The sequence below is a fragment of the Sebastes umbrosus genome, chromosome 6, assembly GCF_015220745.1.
Source record: "Sebastes umbrosus isolate fSebUmb1 chromosome 6, fSebUmb1.pri, whole genome shotgun sequence".
Taxonomy (NCBI): Eukaryota; Metazoa; Chordata; class Actinopteri; order Perciformes; family Sebastidae; genus Sebastes; species Sebastes umbrosus.
The window spans coordinates 23618805-23635398 of record NC_051274.1 but is presented as its reverse complement, the minus strand read 5'-3'; the positions used below and the strand labels follow the sequence as shown (position 1 = coordinate 23635398).

At 37.8% G+C, this 16594-nt stretch overlaps 1 protein-coding gene across 1 annotated transcript; it reads right to left on the bottom strand.

Annotated features, from left to right (window-relative positions):
- Positions 1 to 1389: 1389 nt before the first annotated feature.
- On the bottom strand, positions 1390 to 7998 carry ptges3a (prostaglandin E synthase 3a (cytosolic)). The gene is made up of 8 exons (XM_037772089.1): positions 7837 to 7998; positions 6147 to 6260; positions 5117 to 5186; positions 4929 to 5027; positions 4358 to 4444; positions 4202 to 4261; positions 3699 to 3726; positions 1390 to 2392 (listed from the first exon to the last, which is right to left on the bottom strand). Coding segments are annotated over exons 1-8 (480 nt in total). The 5' UTR covers positions 7839 to 7998; the 3' UTR covers positions 1390 to 2372.
- Positions 7999 to 16594: the final 8596 nt, after the last annotated feature.

Below are 16594 nucleotides of genomic sequence, written 5' to 3'. Positions count from 1 at the left end.
AGGTTAGGTTTCCAGTTTTAAAGTGTGTCTTAATACAATTTTCACATGCTCATATGGAAATTGAAAGAGCTATATGTAATTGTTCCACACTGGCTGTGAAGAGATTCCTTCCTGAATGATTCCAATGTAAAGAGATGAGAGACAAAATCCATTCAACCACAGTTAATATGAGGTTTTAGCAGACTGAGTTAGACAAAGCAGGTGGGTATTTTGCAAAGTTTCTGACTTTTTAGTGAGAAATTCCCTCTTTGGGTTACTGTTGCAGCAAGGAAACATGTTCAAGGGAAACACAGATTTGTTTTCGGACAATAACTTTTGATTTTGATTTGTCTGTTGAAGCCTCATATTATCTTCAGATGACCTTTAGAATACATTTTTGCACAGAGCAACGATTCATGAGTTTGTTCCCATCACTTAAATTGGAGTTGTGTTAAGAATGGATCTCTTTGTGGCCAGTATGAAGAAGGATTATTAGAGTTTTTAGTGTGGACTTTTCAATTTGATTTTAGTTTAATTTTCAAAGTGTGTTTGCTAGTTTTAGTTTATTCTTTGAGAAAGGTTTAGTTTTAGTTTGTTTTTGTTAGGGGCAGCTATAATGTCTCAGAAGTATTTAGCTACATATACATACAAAATATATGGATGGAGAACTGTGTAGGAATGGCCATAATGATTGATATTAGCACCATCTCCTGGAAGGTCAAGTCTGTTCAATTTCTGTGGTTCAACGTCACGAGAGTTGAAATTAATTTGCATTAATTTTCATTGTTTTTTTACCCAGGCAATATTTTTTCAGTTTAGTTTTACTTAAAGGATATCGTTTTTATTCAGTTTCAGATTAATACAAATATTTTTCACTGCTTATTTTTGTTTGTTTACTATAATAACTCTGGTATGAATAATTACAGTGACCAACATTTCTCTCAATGTACGTTTGGGCATGCAAGTATTGCTTTTAAGACAGACATGGATAAATGTGAACCAATCTTTAAAACATTGCTTAATACTGAGACCACGTTCTCACAATAATAATGAATAATAATCCCTTCCTCCAGCAGATTCTTTCTCTAAACTTGAGAGCTGGACCCTCAAGTCGACTAATCAGTCGTTTTGGTCTTAGTCGACTAAGATTTCTTTAGTCGATTATTTGGTTTTTATGCTTTTTTTCATGCGGAATGACCTTTTTCCAAGATACTTATGACATCTCTAGTAAACAAGATTTAAAGTGGTGCTTTTGTGATTCTTTTTGGAGAAACTCAACTTTAAAGATCTTTACAGATCGATGAGGAATTTCTTTGATCAAGGACAGCTCTACTAAACCTCAATGAGTTTAAAAAAAAAAAAAAAAAGAGCTTTACAAAAATGATGCTTCAATACTAATAAGGCCTCGCATTCATCGTTCAAACAGTTTATTAGAAATGTATACCCAAACTCCCACACCATCAGACAAACGCAAAAGTGTTCAACACGTGTTCAATCAAACACACAAGCCTCCAAAGCATAGTTCTATTAGTGTATCTGATTAACAAACATTTAAATCCTGTATTGTTTTAACTATTTGGGAAACTCTTAGTAGACTACATCAATTTCTGCCCTGACCTCAGTATGCATATGGAAGAAAATTCATCTTTGTACCTGCTACAATGTTTTGAACACTGGCATCAAGAAACAAACTCCCCTTTGCAAAGGTATGATTATATGCAAAGATTGTACCACTCCACTACCATAACCCCAACACAAGCTGTAAGCACAAGCATATCTGTTTATTTTAAATGCTGTAATGTTTTGAAAAATGAAACCATTGTTAAATATTTGCAGATGCTGGCATACATTGGAAACCCCATTTCAAGCGGAACGCTGGCTTTTTAAATTAACAAACAAAAGAGGTGCATTTTACAATACAAACATTAAAAGGGGATAATCTGTTATTAAAAAAATCTACTTTTTTGGAAAATAGGCATTTTGAGTTGTTTTTTTTTCATTAGAAATCACAATGTTTAATACATAACCTGACATCGCAAAAAAACAGAGAGAGATAGAGAGAGAGAAGGTGTAAGACATCAGCACATCCCATTACAGTCATTTAAGTCAATGAACAATAACAATTTCATTTGAACAGAATTGTCCATGCAGAACAGAACAGAACAGCAAAGCACAGCACTGTAAGTCGCTATGGATCTCTGTGCATGTCTGTATTCAGTCAGTCAGTCTGTATATAGTCGCTCCCCGTCATTCCCTGGAGGGGTTTCGCTTTGGAAACTAAGTAAAGAATTGAGCTCTCTTTTCCAACGTGGCTGCCCAACTCATGTCTAGTCTCTCTCTTCAACCGACTGACAACTCGCTTTGTTTACTGCTGAGGTGGCATCCATGGTCATCTATTCAAGGTCAGGCAATTCTGGAAGAGAGACAAAATTAAAAATGTGATGTGTGCGAGCCTGTGATTAGATTTTACTCTAATAATTCACATATTAATAGGAACACAATAAAGCATTTACAGATGGTTTATAAGGCTTTTTGGATGTACCTATGTGCACCCATACCCAAACTAATACGGACTTGTCATTTTATGGCAAAAGTTAGCCATTAATTGAATAAAATTAATTATCCTTCAAGAACAGACTTACACAATCAAGTCCTTTCTAACATACCATCACCATACTACATGGGGTAAGGGTGTCACGATTTTGACTCAATCGAAAATCGATCGTAATAAGCTTTCGATTTCTATCTTTGTCTCCACCCCTGCTTTCTTGCTTGCGTATGAAGAAAAAAAAGAAAAAAAAGAGAAGAAAAACACTTCAAAGACCACACAGCGTATCTTATCGGTAGCCTGTAGATGCTCTTTTTGAGATACCATGGCCACTGCCGGAGTCGAAGATGACGACGAAATAACAGAACTGGAAAATCCTCTTGCCTCCCTGAAGTCACCGGTGTGGCAACATTTTGTCTTCTCCATCAGTTATGTAAACAACGAATGCATCGTTGACAGAAAAACTGCAGTTTGTAGGCTGCAGAAGATTTAGAGACTGCAGCAACCAAAAAAAACACCGTTCAGCAAACTGTTTGGCCATTTCAGCCGTGGTTGCGCCATCTCCACTTAAAATTGTGTGTTTACAATGCTTTGTACTGTAAAGCATGTGGGCTCCGACAGGGACTTCACAGTGCATTCAGGCGCAACTCGTAAACTCTGAGAAACTCAAGCGGTTGTTGTAAAGTTCCCTCCTGCCATCTAGTGGATCTTCTTTTTGTTGTTTAACAGTTTTTTCCCCCAAACAACTGGTGAAAAGTTATTGTTATTACATATTAAATAAATTATTTGAATTTGACTATATAGTCTTAGTGTGGTACAGTCCCAAAAAATATCACGCTTGATACCATGTAGCTTTTTAAAGAAGAATTAGAAAGTGTAAATTACAGTTGTCAGGACATAAAACTAATGATCTTTTGATCTTTACGAACAACAATGGCATAGCTGATGAATGTTTAAATTAAATCATGACCTTAAAAATCGAAAGTCAAAATGAATCGTGGATTTGGAGAATCGTGACACCCTAAATGATATCATCTTTTCCCAACATTTTATAGCTTTCTTAACAGATCCTTAAAAGCCATATTTGCCTAGCATTAAGTCTTCTCAACCCATGGGATGTAGTGACTACTGATTACAAATTACCGGACAGCTCTTTTAGAATAGTACTTACTTTCATCGTCGCTGTCTGCACAATCGTGCTGCAAAACAAAAAGCAAAAACAATAAAAACAATTCTTCATACACTGCTTCACCTGGTAATTTGACTTGATTAACATTTCTCCAAACAAAACGCCCGTCTCTGAAATAAAGGATATGAAGCATATAAAAAAAATACTATATGTATCATGGTTGTATGCCTCCACCAACCAGTCAAGTTGCAGTTTACACTCCATGTCTGTCCAAAATGTCATCACGTCATAATTTTATCCTGTTAGACGTTTGTGTGAAATTGTCATACTTATCATATGAATTCTTGAGTTATGGCCAAAAACATGTTTTATGAGGTCACAGTGACCGTTGACCACCAAAATCTAATCAATTCATCCTGAGTCCAAGTGTACGTTTGTGCCAAATTTGAAAAAATTCCCTCCAGGCGTTCCTGAGATATCGCGTTCACGAGAATGGGACGGACGGACAACCAGAAAACATAATGCATAAATCATAATAAACATACCTCGTCTTCTGCATTTTCTTCAAAATCAGCGATATCATTTCCTCCCATTGTGTTCATCATCTGGAGAAATGCACGAGACAAAAATCAATATGTCAGCACTACAGTATATATGGACATACTCACACTTTAGACGCGGTACATGTTCAATATGCTTACCTCTGAGAATTTGTCAAAACTTGAGTCCTCATCTGAGTCGTTCTCCCAGTCTTTCCAATTAGTGAAGTTCACACTCAGCCAGTTGCACTAAGAGAAGATAGATTTAAGTTTAAGTCAGGCAATATTTAACATGTAATCTGTTTATTACAGCTGTTTTTTTAATGTTGATATTTACTTTATTTGATATTTGCTGTTAAGCTAGGTGGCATTTGATTTCCAATAATAAATATATACATACATACATTTGCATAAAGCAAGCATATTTACCCACTCCCATGTTGATAAGAGTATTAAATACTTGACAAATGTCCCTTTAAGGTACATTTTGAACAAATAGAAAATGTGCGATTATTTGCAATTAATCATGGACAATTATTTGATTAATCGCGATTAAATATTTGAATCGATTGCCAGCCCTAGTACCAGGACTAGGCAGTCAGATGCAAGTTTTATTAATATGTATCTTAAATAAATTAGCTTAAATTAGCAGTACTGGTTTGCAACAACTCTGTACCTGAACAGACAAGTGAGTAATATCTATGGATAGATTAGTTGAAAGAATGAAAGTTACCTTTGTCTTGTCTTTAGTAAGTCGTGGCCATGCTTTCCCACCCTCTACTTTTTGTAAACAACACAACACAGACCTGCCGGTGTGTCTGTGTTTGGAGCCCTGTGTGGAACAGAGAGAGTTTGATGAAGGCTTTGAAGGAGTAAAACACGTGGTATAATTGCAAATATGTCTACAGTTGACAAACGTACTTTGGGGTTAATGTCCCCGAAAAGGTCCACTGTATTCTGTTGCTTGACATCATCTAGTCCACAGATGCAGCTGTAAGGTGAAAAGAAAAAAGGTCACAATTGGTACTCTCATCATTATATTCATGCATTATAACACAGATCAGGGCCCTGATTCCAAAAAGCATCTTAAAGGGATAGTTTGGGCGTTTTGAAATGGGGTTGTATGAGGTACTTATCCATAGTAGGTGTATTACTTAAAGTAGATGACATCTGCACACCCCCAGCATTGAGAAACAGACAGGAGCACTGGCACTGAAGCAAAGCAATACAGTGCTGTGGATGGGGACGGCAGTAAAACATATTTTAGCCACCTAAAAGAAAGATTCACCTAAAAAAAAAAAATGTATATCTGTTTAGGTGTACACTATATTTTGAATATTTTCCAACGGTGAACTGAAAGTGAAACGTATCTATACTGTTTTTGTCATCTGAGCCTGCTGGCTTTGGAGAGAGCATATATAAGTTTCACTTTCAGTTCAGTTCTCCGTCAGTAAGGGCTGTCTGACGGCAAGATAAAGCAGTGAAAATATTCTTAATATAGCGTACACTTAAATGGATATTTTATTTTTTTATGTGAGCCTTTCTTCTAGTTGTCTAAAATAGGTTTTGCTGCCAACCCCATCCACAGCACTGTATGGCTTTGCTCCAGTGTTGGATCTCCTGTCTGTTTCTCCAAACTGGGGGCGTGCCAACTAAGGATGCAGTCATCCGACTTTTTCAGTCCATATACCTGGGTTTTGGGTATCGGCCGATACTGAGTACCCGATTCAGGTATTTAAGTCAGTATTGGCTGAATATCTGTGCACCACTAGTGCCGACCGTCATCTACTGTAGGTAGTTATACACCTACTATGGATACGTACCTCATACAACCCCACTTCAAAACACCAAAACTATCCCTTTAAGGTTCATATTTTCTTTAAGATGATTCTGGGAGGGATAAGAAATTCTCAGGAATATTACCATTTAACGTAATATTAATGCAACTCACCGGAAATCTAATTGAGTCTTGTCGAAATGTACTCTCACATCTTTACTGTCCTCCACGAAGAACTCTACAAAAACATAGTCCCGACTGTCATACCACTTGGCTGTTGCAGGCTGCCTAATGACAAAAAGAGTAGGAAGAGGAAATAAGTGACATTAATACAATCCACTATCACACATGCTTCATTCTAATCTGACATGGTAATTAATCAAGAACGAGGAGTGTCCCGTTTATTAATATTGGTTGGGTTTATCCTGCTGTGACCCACGTGCAGGGAATCAAATTAGCACCTGCCACCTGCCAAATACAGGGTAAATGTTGGCTGTGGCAGGTAAGAATTTCATAACACAATTATTGTGGCCAATATAATTCATGATAATAGTATTATTCAGATATCTATAGAAAATTTGAAAAAAAATTATTACAGTACACCCAAGTGTAGGGAGGTAGAGAGAGTTTGTAACCATAACTATATATATAAAATTATTTAAGAGGCATTGAATTATGTATACAATATTGTCATAGTTAATGTCAAAACCTATATGGCGTCACCCTATCTACAGCCATGGCAGATTGGACTTGGAAATAGTCAGGGATTAGATTAAGGTTACATAATATATTCCATATTTCTAGGGTCTGATACCACTGACTCAGTGTTTACAGTTTTAAAGTGTTCTACATAGATTTCAGGAGTGGCAGAAAACTAAATTGAGTGGCCGGTAGAAATGTTCAGTGACCTGCCACAGTGGCAGATGAGGAAAAAACTTAATTCCAGACCCTGCCCACGTGTTTAGGGTGCAGTATATTTAAATAAACCCTTTAATGGAAACAGTGCACCTGCTGACATTACATCTAATGCACATGTACCACAGCAATAATTAGATTATCATACTGAAAGGGAGTCGGGTAACATTAATAGAAAGCTGTATGATTATTTTAACCACAGTGGAGGAGAACAATATTTTCCTGGATGAGTGCAGCTTGTCCACGTGTTTAGGGTGCAGTATATTTAAGGTCATGTTGATGAATGCGTCACTCATTCATTCCAGATTAGCATGACAGTGAAGTATCATTCATACCTAAAAGCAATTCAGTTTCCTCTAAGAAAAACTTTACAACAAACCCTTTAATCGAAACAATGCACCTGCTGACATTACACCTAGTGCACATGTACCACAGCAGTAATTAGATTATCACACTGAAAGGGAGTCGAGTACATTAATAGTAAAGCTGTATGATTATTTATTAACCACAATAAATTGTCCTGGATGAGGACAGCGTTGTGTTATCTCTGACAAAGCAGTGTATAATTGGTGTTAGCTTTAGAGAAGCTATAGTGAAATCTCCCCAGCTCATCATGACACTACGCTTTCTCAGTGCTAACGTGTGTTGCTAGGCATTAGCCTGCTAGCTAACGACGACGGAGGAGCTGACGTTAAGGCGCGTAAAGACAAACTAACGTTAGAGTTTGTTAGTCTTCTGTGAGACACGGTGGTATCATATTATACAGTAGACATGGGAGGAAAGTTATCTTCCAGTCTTTGACAGCAGGTTTCAGCATGAACCGTTGAGGCTAACGCGTGTGTTTAGCACCGTTAGCTAACGTTAGCTTACCACAACTACCAAAGTCTCGTAGCTAATTACTTAGCAACGATCGTTAACGTCTAGCTACTTAATAAACCCCAAGACTTACATCTCCGCTGTTTTATCAGCTCCCTCGTCGGACCACGGTGTAGATAACGGTGTTACCTAGTAGATGTGGTAACCGGTAAATAATGATAACTGCTACCTAAATAGTTAACCGCTAACTCCAACGTTCAAGACAAACGCACTGGTGTGTCTCTCCAAACATCGCGAGATTTTATTTTTTCTCGTGACGTACCGTTGGTTTCTTTTATTTATTTCAAAATTACAGTATCCATAGTAACAGCAGAAAACATTAAAAACATTTACATACAAAAGGAGCATAGCGAAAACATAAACAAAGAGTTGTGACAAACATAAAAGGACAACAGAAATGAAACAAAACAAACATAAAATAATAAAAATAAATAAATAATAAAAATAATTTCACTTAAAAACTTTAAAGATATTGCATACATTCATTGTTTTCATTGCTTTTTTGTTTTGTGAGGAAGAAATTGTTGACAGATATAATTCCATTTCTTTCATAAATACAAAGAAATTAGGCTTTTTTTTTGGTAAATTTACAACTTGTGAATGTTGAACTTCGCGAGAATTAAAATTAAATTAATAAGAAAAAAAGCATTACTGTCTTTGTCACTGTAATCATAGCAACCAATTTCACCCGCCTCAAAGACGTTGAAAAGAGGAGTTATCACGCGTCAATCTCGCGTCATATACTAGGGATACAATACTGTAGTAAACGAAATTGACACACACTGCGCATGCGTCATACCCCGTAGCTCAAGACTCGTGTCCTAGCCTCTTTCAATAGGCCTTGACCCGCCTGCGGAAGAGCTCCACCACCAATTCTCTTAATACTTCCATGATGGTGACCTCTTAATACATCCATGATGGTGACAATAACCTGATATTTTCAGGTGGAATTTCATTCATTCATTCATTCTCAATGTGCAATATCATTTTCCACTTGTGCAATTTTGTTAATAGTCTGTTTATTGTCAATACTGTATATACTGCTCCTATTTTTATACTTCCTTCTATTTAAATGGTTCATATTTTGTTACACTTTGTTTAGCTTTTTTTTTACTGCGTTAGTTGATGCATCTTGTTTTTTTGCACTATCTCCTTTGCTGCTGTACACCGCAAATCTCCCCACTGCTGGACTAATAAAGGAATATCTTATCTTACCTGATGATAGTAAAATGGTAACATGAATTCTGGCACTATAAGCGTGCCTGTTGGGCTTGAGTTTTCCATGTTATGATTTAAGCATATTTTTTATGTTAAATTCAGTGCCTGTGAGGGTTTCTGGACAATATTTGTCATTGTTTTGTGCATAAAAACAAGCATATTTGTCCACTCCCTTGTTGATAAGAGTATTAAATACTTGACAAATCTCCCTTTTAGCTAGATTTTGAACAGATAGAAAATGTGTGATTAATCACGATTAATCACGATTAAATATTTTAATTGATTGACAGCCCTACTAAAAACACATAAATGAGCAATACTATTGAACATGGGCCACTTGTTTCTTAGCTGAACGTGGGAACTATAGTTTATTTTGAGTCCATTCCACATGCACCGCCCTCACCGGCTATTTTTTGTACAGAAATGTATTTTTAGTCCACAACAAAATGCACTATTCACTGCTGTTTGATTTGATTTGACATTTGCTAAAAACTACAGCTGTTTTAGGAAATTATTTGGGCTCTTTTGAAAATGAAACTATATAATTGTGACAAGGAGTGTAAGAAAATATCGATACACATGAGTATCGCGATATAATGTTTTGCAATACTGTATCGATTCTCAATAATGCTATATCGATTTTTAATTAACCTTTTAAAAATCCGAAAGCCTGCCGGCTGTCCCGGCCGCTATGAAATGGTCGTGGTTATGTTCAGGCAACAAAACTACTTAGTTTGGTTTGGGAAAAACATCATGGTTGAGCTTAAAATAAGTACCTAAACTAAGTTAAATATGTACATAAACAATGTAACAGAAGTATAGAAAACACGTCACAAAGGTCACTAACTTCAAAATAAGTCAACAACACTTTAAAAGACTTTGTTTGACCTGATCATATTTCACTTCCTCCAACGTTATCTCCTCAACTGGAGTTGATAACTGTTGAATTCTGGTCTTAATCATATCTGACAACCAAAATCTTTTCAGATGGAGGTCCCTGAAGTGAATTCTTATCAAAAGAGGGTCCCCTGACCTAATGTGTATCGATTTAGGGGTCCCCTGACACGAAAAAGGTTGAGGACCACTGCTATAGACAGAGGTGTGTGGTGTGTTGCTTAATATAGCTGAAGAGGCTGAAGAGGCTTGGTTGGTGTGTTGACCACCCACCTGATCACAATGTTGACTCACCTGCACTCTTACAATCACACACAAATTCATTTTGATACCATGTTCCTTTTGTTGGTAAGGTAGGTGAAAGGGACATGATTCAAGAAACGTTCCTCATACCAGTGGTTGTTGGTAAGATTAGTGGAACCAGTTATACAGCGATGGTGGTTGGATAACTGAGCGGGCCACGGCATTCAGATGAAGTTGCCTATCAAGTTAGGCCAGCAACTGTAGTTTAACCTGAGCAGATACAATGTAGATATGAAGTCGGGTTAAGCCCCAGAGTAGAGATGGTATCGCCTGTCATGACTCCCTTGTGAGATCCTCCAAGGAGAAAATAAAGGAGACAACATGTTCATTTGGTGGCATGAGTTGCAGGAGGTCACCAAAAAGATTCTGCTGATTTAGAAAATGTCGCCTTCTTTGCCAGTACCATGGGCACAGCAGAAGACTGAGAGCATTTCTGCATTTTGGAGATGATGAAGAAGATTTTGGCTTGTGGTTATTTTCTCAACAGAGACTGGCACAGATGCAGTGGTGGAAGCCAAAGCATCTCTCTTCACAGCTTGCCTCTCAGCCGGCTTATCAACAGATGCCTCTTTAGCATCGCTCTCAGCCATGATATCAGAGTGAAGCTCAAGCGTTATCAGTTTAGGTCCCCCATAGGAGTGCAGGCTGTCAAATGCACCTGCTGCCGTGGTGTTTGACTTCTAGTGGTTTTCTTAGTGGGCCAATAAAGCACTCAAGCAGCAGAGAGAGACCTGGAAACTGACAGATGCCTTTAAAGGCAAACAGGTTCACTTTGGGAGCAGCTTCAAACAGTTGGACTTGGACAAGACAGACAATGGGCTGAGAGGCAGTGTCACTATGAGGCTTGGCAGCTGTCGATAGAGAAAGTGAACAATAACGTGAAGGCAGGGAAAGAGAGAGCAGAGAGAATAACAATGTCAGGGAGGATGGGATGAAAATGTTTGAAAGAATAGGTGTTTGACTCAGATAGGAGTGGGACATTATACTGTACATACAGAGGAGGGTTTATAGTTACCGGTGACAAATACAGTGCTACAGGGATGACAATTTTTTTTAGGCCAACCTGGAAGTTAGAATCACACTGGTTCCCTCGTCAAAAATCCGATGGGATCTTTCCCATGGGTTTTGAATTAATGCAGAAAAAAAGCTCCGTGGCAAACACACGTTTATGATACTTACACGTTTTGTTCAGCAAGATAATCTCGACAAATGAACACCACTTTTTTGATTTATAAAGTGAGAATGCAATCGCCAGGAGTAAAAAGCTAACGTTAGGCCATAAACGAACTACCACATAAAGGGTCTTTCTTAGTTTATTCTGGGGAAGAATAAACTAAGACAGACCCTTAATCTGTGAGTGCCGGTGATTTGTTTCTTCTGTTCTTACTACAACCTGGCACTCAATAAGATTTGGAGACGTGCTCGCTGCTACTTTCTACTTTATAAACAAACTACACCACGATTGGATGAATGCGAGTACATTGAGGCTGTAAAGGCGGACACGTCGACGTGATGACATTTCGTAGTCTCATTTAGCCACTTGTTAGCAACTGCATTTTTTAACACACGTAAAGGCTTCAAAGTTCACGAGTGGGATATTTATTAGTGTATTTTATGTCGTAGAACAAAACGTTAAAATCTCTTAAGCTTGTGATAACCACAGACCTTATTTCAGGCATCTAACTAAAAACCCATTCAAAAAACCCACTGACTTCGAGACAAATCCTTCTTTCTTTCCAACTTTGACCACCTTGTGCCAGACATGTGCCTTTGGCAGGCCTTATGGGGGAGGGAAAACACTTTGGAGATGAGAGGCCGGAGGTAGTTGGCAGACCAACGTTTTTGTTGGCCACATGGAGGGCTGTAGTTACAGTACACAGTGTAACTGCTCAGTCCCAATTTTAGCCCATTTAGAGACATGAAGCCCAGACGAGAGCAGAAGACACTTTTTCAAGAATATCAACATTTTCCTCAGATATATTATAAAATTACGAAGGAAATGTATGACTAAAATGACAATATATTACTTTATTATGCATCGAAAAATGAACTTCCATGGCCTCCGCCATTTCTGACAACGTCAACAAACACGTCACAACTCGTGAACTCGGAGCTTTCAGAAACTTTCCACTTACGAGGTTGTGAATACCACAAGAGGGGGATGTTCATATGGACTCTTCTCGTGACAACGGTTAACACAACCCCATATGAAGGCACCATTTATAGCAGACCATTGCTATGGACGTAGTTCTGACCTTTTCTCTTTTTTCTGATCTGATCGTTTTTGTGTCAAACACTTGATTTCTTAAGTATAGCCGCGTAATAAGCGGGATCATGTACAGCGAGCGGGTCATTGTTGTGAAATAAACCCTGACAGGGTGATGCAGGGATGGACCCCGTTGCTGTAAATTATCCCTTACATAATGCATCATTCCTCCAGACACAGCAGGTGTACAGTATGTAATTGTGTTATTTCCCTCGAAAGATTCCACCTGTACTTTAAAGCCACTGCAGACAGTAGCTTTCAAATGAACTAGTCTCATGAATTAGTCATCATTAAAGAAAAGAAAGACATCAGAATTACCTCCAGAAGCTTTCCGCAGCTACAATGTGATTTGAATGGGGAATTAACCATAGCTTGCTGTGCCTGCTGTCTCTTCTACCAGTCACTCTGGCAGATAATGAGCCATAATTCGGATGCATTATTGTGATCTTAAAAGCTAATTTCCTTCCTCAGCGTGGTCCAGTTGACAAAAGTCTCCCCACTGGCCTGATTATAATGATGCCAATTATAGAGTTTGTCAAGTTCAAAACTCTGGCTGTGGTGAAGAAAGCTTCAGATAGCATCGCTGCAAATAAAAGAAAATATTTGATATAACTGAGTTTATATTTGACATTGTACTGCACGGCGATACACATAATGTCTACGTAATTATTGCAGAGATAGTCTAAGAGGGTTTTGTTCACATGCGTTTGCAGTTGTAAATTCTGTAAGATGTATTCTGAAATGTATATGTTTAGTCGTGAGAACAGGAAAGTATCACAAACTAAAAACTTAAAAAAATTCTAATTTACAAATTACTAAGAAATTGCATGATTTGATTAATATAATTTTTGCATCTTCAAATAAAAGAGGAGAAGGAAAACCCTCCATTCTCCACCTTAACATAGAGTATATATTATTTCTATAATACTTTGCAACTCTTTACTTTACAAGGTTTCATTTGTGGCACATTTGCAAAGAGACCAGACAGTGATGATTTCAGCCTTGAGCTGCTCCACATACAATGAATAATGGAACAACCCCTGGGACACTGTATGGCCGCAGCCATGGGGGGCTTATCCGGGATATGACTTCATTTTGTGATTCACAGCTGGATGCCCTACATTCATTTGACGTATTATCTAAAAATAAAAATCATTGAGCCACAGAGTCAGTCACTAATTCGGTTTCAATGGACTGACGCCAAAACGCGTCATATTATGACGTGTCCTCTGATCTCCAGCTTAGGGAGGTAGTTGTCTGTGTATGAAGATATTGACGTTATTCTCCAACATCAATAAAATAGCACATGCAAAATATGTTTTAGGATGGATTTTCCATCTGGCTGCAAAGAAAGAGTTGGGTATTTTGAAGTGCTGTCAGAAAAAAGCAAGACGAAAGATATAACAACATATTAAATATATTATTAATAATAAACAGCATTTAGATATTACGTTCATACCACGATGAGTGAAACCACCAGATGTCAGATATCTCCACAGGTTAGCTGAAGATGTTTAGCTGAATGCCAGGTTTTATTAAATTTGTAATAAAGAAACAGTGTAATGAAAGTATGAAATGTGTTTTGGGAAATTATGTGAAATATATTGTGTGATGTCGTTCCTGAATCGAACCAAAAACCAAAATAGAAGGGGGGACAGATTGTAGCACGTTTCAGTGAAAGCCTCGCTAGTACATTTTGCTCTAGCTGCAGACTGAGAGGGATTTCTGCAATGTTTAATTTAATTAGAAGAGGAAGAACTAAGAAGCCCCTTATCACTTATTTTTCTATGGAGACGTAAAATAACAAGAAACCAATGACTTCTTCAGGATTAATAATGGCTGAATCATCACAGAAATTCTTGAATCAGGCAAGAATCAGAAATTGTTGTTATCATTATTTGTAGGTGTTGAGACATATTGTCATGAAGTCTGTTCTTTGGAGATATAATTCATGTTATTAGTAGATCTGTGAATCAGTTTTAGAGAGAGAACATGTCTCCTGTCATATGAGCTCTCTTTGGTACAGCTACTGTCTCATGTTTGAGTGAAACAGCCCTGCATTAAGTGAAAAGCGGCAGAATGTGTTGATTTAATGGCAATCCCCATATTTTATTTGGACAGCCCACCAAAATGTATTTCCTCCCACCCTGAATTATTATTATTTTCTTAGTAATTTTGTCTATATTATGTGCAGAAATGGAGCAGACAGCCATCTGATTGATTGAAAGATCTCCTGGAATGACTTTCACAATCAGAAGTAAACGTGTGAATGCAATTTTGCAGCCAACTCACAATCAGGAGATTTCATAGCTGAGAGCACAAAAACAACAACAACCTGGATTGCAAAACAAGTGAAAAAAACATGGTGTTTTCCAATATGTTGGTTACAACATCTCAAATGTGCTAATATCCTGCTTGTCTAAGTTTCATGCTTTCATGCTTTTTAGGTTTTCCTGATTGTTGGTCAAACAAAATAGGACACCAATAAGACATCAGTATATAAAGTACAAGACTGACGGCATTGGGATTGATGTTTTATAGACTCAATGATCAGTTCATTGATAAATCAATGATGGAAATAATCTCCTCAGCCTGTTTTAGTTAAGTAATAATAATAGATTGATAAAGAGAATAAATAGTAACTTGAATAAAAAGAGATTCATTCTGAGAATATAAACTAAAAACTAGAACCAAATCATCATGCATCCTATTGAGTGTAGGCCTACACTGTACAATAGTGTAAATTATAATATATATAATATAATATAAATCTGCAGTGGTGGAAGAAGTACCCTTTTTTTACTAAAGTAAAAGTAGCAACCAGGGCTGTCAATTGATTAAAATATTTAATCGTGATTAATTACATGATTGTCCATAGTTAATCGCGATTAAAACCGCAAAGTTATATCTAGTGAAGCCCGTCTTGTAAAACAGTGTTGGCCGCGGTCGGAGGACCCGGGGGAGACCGTAGCTTTGGTCTGCAGGGTCGGAGTCTCTGCTGTACTCTGCTCCTCTGCTCCTCTGCCTGCTTGTCTTCAATTAGCTCGCTCCACCTCACGTGCATGCGTGCACACGCATAGACTTCGTAGCTCTGAGAATATCTAGTAAATGTACAGTGTAAGTTTGTGCAGAAATAACTGCTGCAGCTCCTCCAGACCAACAGAGGTTTTCCGTGTCTTGTGAAGTGACGGGGCTGCGCAGTGAGAAACGGTATCGTTTCTGACCGGGTGCTGGTGTCTCTCTCCGGCTGCGGTCGGTAGGCTGAAGCAGGAAAAGCCATCACTAGGATCAGAATTGATTCATTCAGAGACCTTCGTCTGGTCAGCTAACATTACTGCCAAGCAGGTGACATATAGAGTGATATCGTGGTTTTAGCTGACGTGTGTCGCCTCACTGTTTTGAGCGATGCTCGTTCATGTCTATTTAGAGCGAGCACAAGCGCGAGCCCGCCGCTGACCTTCGTTGACTTAACGGCCACAGGTGTCGCTGTTAACAAGCAATTCTTATTCTTACAAACAGTCCCTTTAATGTGTTCATCATTTTAATGTTGCAGCTGGTAAAGGTGGAGCTAATTATAATTACTTTATATACTTGCTGGGTAGCTAATCTATAATAACACATCATAGTTTGATGATTATGCCGTATTAATAATCTAAATCTGCAAAGTAACTGGTAACTAAAGCTGTCAAATAAATGTTGTGGAGTAAAAAAGTACAATATTTACCTCTGAGATGAAGTGGAGTAGAAGTATAAAGTAGCATAAAATGAAAATACTCAAAAATAAAGTACAAGTATCTCAAAAGTGTAGGCTACTTAAGTACAGTACTTCAGTAAATGTACTTGAAATCTGTGTGCTCACATAACAAGCTATATATACCCAAATATAACAGGCTATATATCCTGTCAGAAGTGTCAACAATGACCTCATAGCTGTCAATAAGTCAGTGTAAACCCTGAGAGACAGCTTCATTTGCATTATAACAGGAATGAGTGGGTCTATCCCCTCGATGATGATGGCATGGTGTAGGCTGCTGGGACTCTAGTGTGTACTTAGCGTGGCGTTCAAGCAGGTGAAATATAGAGTGATATTGTGGTTTTAGCTGATGTGTGTCGCCTTACTGTTTTGAATGATGCTCGTTCATGTCTATTT

What these genes read in the sequence shown, in the direction of transcription:
- ptges3a (XM_037772089.1), bottom strand. An exon ending in TCGGGGACATTAACCCCAAA is followed by an intron (nt 5,028 to 5,116) that starts GTACGTTTGTCA and finishes TGTTCCACACAG; the next exon opens with GGCTCCAAACACAGACACAC. An exon ending in GTTTTGACAAATTCTCAGAG is followed by an intron (nt 4,262 to 4,357) that starts GTAAGCATATTG and finishes GCATTTCTCCAG; the next exon opens with ATGATGAACACAATGGGAGG.